The sequence below is a fragment of the Octodon degus genome, unplaced genomic scaffold (assembly GCF_000260255.1).
Source record: "Octodon degus isolate 3935 unplaced genomic scaffold, OctDeg1.0 scaffold00249, whole genome shotgun sequence".
NCBI classification, from domain to species: Eukaryota; Metazoa; Chordata; class Mammalia; order Rodentia; family Octodontidae; genus Octodon; species Octodon degus.
Window position 1 is genome coordinate 522051 of NW_004524825.1, and position 3852 is coordinate 525902.

Sequence of the window (3852 nt, forward strand, 5' to 3'; positions counted from 1 at the left end):
GAGGATGCCCTCGGGCTTACTCTATCCCACAGGCCTCTTGATTTCCTGTCACTGAGCTCCTGCTGCGGTCCCATACCATTGCAGCAATGTCTGGATCTCCAAGGCAGCCTCAACTGGAGGAAGCTCAGGACCAAGGTGAGACACCAGTGGGTTTGTGGGTGGACACGTTCCTGATGCAATGTGGGAGGCGGCTGCCTCTCAGACTCCCTCTCATTGCCTTCCTCCTATCCTCTTCTTTGTTGTCTCATCCTAGGCAATGGAGAGGACAGGTCTGGTCCTGAAATTCTGGATCCTCCTCAAAATCCTGAGGGAGCCTCCTCGAGCCCCATGGCCATGGCCGCTGCCCCATGGAGTGAGTCCCATGAGGGCTCCAGCAACAATGAAGAGCAGAGTTTGTTCTCTTGGCAGACACTGTCAACCGTTGAGTCCTTGATGGGTTATGCTATTAATAGCAAGATGGCTGACTTGATGACATTCTTGTTCATCAAGTATCAAAAGAAGGAAATGACCACCACTGCAGAAATGCTACAGTGTATCTTCCAAGGGTGTGAGGAGCAATTGCCTGAGATCTTCAGGATTGTATTTGATTGCATGTACCTAGTCTTTGGCATTGATGTGAAGAAAGTGAACCCCTCTAGCCACTGCTACACCCTTATGCCTGCCCTGGGCCTTTCCTATGATGGGCTGGTGCCTGGTGTCCAAAGCTATCCCAGGATCACCATCCTGGTAATCGTCCTGGGAATTATCTTTTTTGAGGGAAACCGTGCCACAGAGGAGATCATCTGGGAAGTATTGAGTGGGATAGGTGTGTTTCCTGGGATTGAGCACCCCATCTACGGGGAGCCCCAGAAATTTATCACTGAGGATCTGGTAAACGAGCACTACCTGGAGTATAAGCCTGTGCTTTACACCGATCCTCCTGAATACGAGCTTGTGTGGGGTCCAAGGGCCCTCATTGAAACCACCAAGCTGGATGTCCTGGAATTTTTGGCCAAGGTCAAAGGTACCACCCCTAGTGCCTTTAATGAATGGTATGAGGAGGCTGTGAGAGAGGAAGAGGCGAGATACCAAATTCCAGATCCTTCTGAATGGCCATAACTAGGGCCAGGGCCAAGGTCAGGGCCAGGGCCACATCCAGCAGCATCTCCTGTCCCTTGCAATTTGTCAGCCAGATTGTTCCATCTACATTCTAAATGAAATGTGTAACATGCTTGCATTTCTGTCAATATGAGTGATTTGGCCAGTTCTGTTATTCTTTCATGTGTTCTTCTTTTCACGCATTTGAGTAATTTCAAAGGTTTTAATGAAATTGGCCACACACGCATTTACACAGTTTAAGAGTTTCACTGATTTTTAAAACAAATGCCAAAACCTTCCCAGCCTTGCCCATGGGATGGTGGGACAGAGGCAGCGGCCATAGCAGGAAGGAGGGCAGATGTCCTCGAGGATCGGCAGCAAGGAGGGCCCAGCACGGACAGGTCCAGGGAAGACTGTGGGTTGAGGGCAGTGGGGCTCAGCAAAAGCTGCAGAGAGCATTGTGTGCAAGCCGATTGTAAGGGTCACGCACCCTCACTGGCTGCACACAGCTGCGGGATCGAAAGGCTCAAAGTGGGAAACTATTTGAAATACTTCTTTCTGTCCATAGAGCAAGCAGAGAGGAAGCCCCACCTGGGGGAGATGTGAGCCCTGTCCTGAGCGCTTGCCTAGTCCTGCCATTCCCACCACAGGAACTAGGTCAGGGATCCCATCTGCTGGGGGTCCTCCGCAGAGGTAGAGGCCATGGTGACACTTCCTTGGGCTTCTGCCCAGAGCTCCAGACTGACACTTTCTTTCCCTGGGTGGCCTAGAGGTAATTCCACTGGAACACAATAGCTAGGATTTTAGTGCCATTAGCACAGCTGCTGTCCACTGCCCGGTGTGAAGAGGCCTCGACATGGGACATCTCCTTCCCAGTGAGGCATGTGTTGGAAGTGTTTCCACACCCAGGCCTCTAAGAGCCAGTATGCAAGCTCACGCTTCCTGCGCCCTCTCAGCAGCAAGTATGGCACCGTCTAGGTGTGGGTGGGGACGAAATGAGTGAAAGTAGTGACTGGACTGGCAAAGCAGCGGGGAGGGAAGGGTCTGGTCCTGCACATACTTCCTAGGAGATGGCGCTGCACCTCCAGGAGAGCTTCCCAGGGAGCTAGAGATACTCTCTGACTTTGCTGATGGTCAACTGGCTAGTGGCTTTATTCCTCCACAAACTCATGTTGTCACATGTCCTGTGACAGGGACGAGTTAGTGAACACCAACTCATGGAATTTCCCTTTTGGGTCCATTGGGTCCTCCACATCCTGCAGAGCTGCAGATCCTCTGATAAGCCCTGGAGAGCAAGGACAGTAAGAACAACACCCCCAGGGATGGGGGTGGGATCCAGTCCCATTAGAGATGGCAGCCACCTGCCATTCCATGTAGTCACCACTCAAGCCAGGCTCAGGGCTGGGTGCTTACACGCAGGGCTCACCTTCATGCGGTCCTGCAGGACAGGCCTGGTCCGGCTCCCTTCCCAGAGGAGAAGCTGCAGCCTCCCCGGGCCGGGAGTTTCCAAGGTGACGGCCGGGAAGTGACAGGGCTGAGTGAGTACATCTCGAGGCCACTGCTGACCTCACTCCTTCCATCCCAGGTCCAAATTGCTGGTCTCCGAATCATTTCTCAGCCCAGCTTAACGTCTCTCTGCCAACCAGAAGAAGGATGCGGGGTAGGCTGACGCTCTACGAGCAAACCTAGAAAGACGACAACCACGATAGAGGGAATGTCTGTAGTGGACTCGAGAGAACCAAGCGCAGTTTCGGGCACTTCTCTCAGTGCCAGCACCTTCCTGCTGTGCACCCATTACCTGGTTCCCCCCACGTGCCCTTCCTTCCAGCCCTGGCACCTGGCTCAGCCCTTGCCTGCAGCCTCCTCCTGAGGACACACATGAGCCCTGCCCTCCCCATTCCCCTCAGGAGTCCCTGGCTCAGGGCAGCTCATCCCGGTTTCCCTGTCACAGCCGTGGACCTTGCTCAGAGGAGCTCACGCAGCACCGTGACTGCAGACACCTGGGCATCCGCGCCCAGGCACCATCACACTCTGGCTTCCCAGTGGGCACCAGTAGTCCGCCTTGGCTGACCGTCTGCCGGCCTTGGGTCATAACCCTGAGGGTGGAGGGAAGATTGTTGGGGCTGCCCGAATGCCTGCATAGGATTTAGTGTGTGTCTTACTGGGAACTGGAAAGCGGGCACAGAATCGGATGCATGAGCTTCTCTTGGGGTCAGCGCCAAATGCGTCCCCATCAGTGGTAGATCAGGAGCCGCCATTCCTGAAGCTGAACTTCTCGGGACCTCACAGTCCTCCCAAGAGGAGAGAAAGGGCTCCTCCTCAGACACGCTGGCTCAGACTGGATGAGAAAAAGTAATTTGCCTTCTGTCCTGGGCCTCCCATCTGGTACCTGCGTCTCTTCTGGCCCTCAGAGAGACCGATGGACCTGTCCGGAGGGGTACTGAGGTGGAACGGTCATGTGGCGGGGGGACCGAGATTCCCAGGCTATGACTTTGGGCCTGCAGCAAATGGAAGGAGAAAAGCCCCATTCTGAGAAGAGGGAGAGCATTGCAAAGGGAAGGTCAGAAAACCGCTCCAGCGGCAAAGGTTGACCCCTCTCTGCCAGCTGTTACATGGTCCTCTTCAGGTCAGGGGGGATAACGCGGGACAGCAGAGCGTGGGTCATGTCTGGGACCTCGGGAGGGCAGAGATGTTCAAGGCAAACCCGGTCTTCTCAGAAGCATCTCCAAGCAATGAGGACTGATGTTGCCTAACAGAGGAGACTGTCGCTTCCTA

General features: G+C 54.4%; 1 protein-coding gene across 1 annotated transcript; it reads left to right on the forward strand.

The window, feature by feature from the left end:
- Positions 1–327: 327 nt before the first annotated feature.
- Positions 328–1098, forward strand: LOC101584522 (melanoma-associated antigen 10-like). Its single transcript, XM_023706270.1, has one exon. It carries the CDS (start codon positions 328–330, stop codon positions 1096–1098), a length of 771 nt encoding a protein of 256 aa, XP_023562038.1.
- Positions 1099–3852: the final 2754 nt, after the last annotated feature.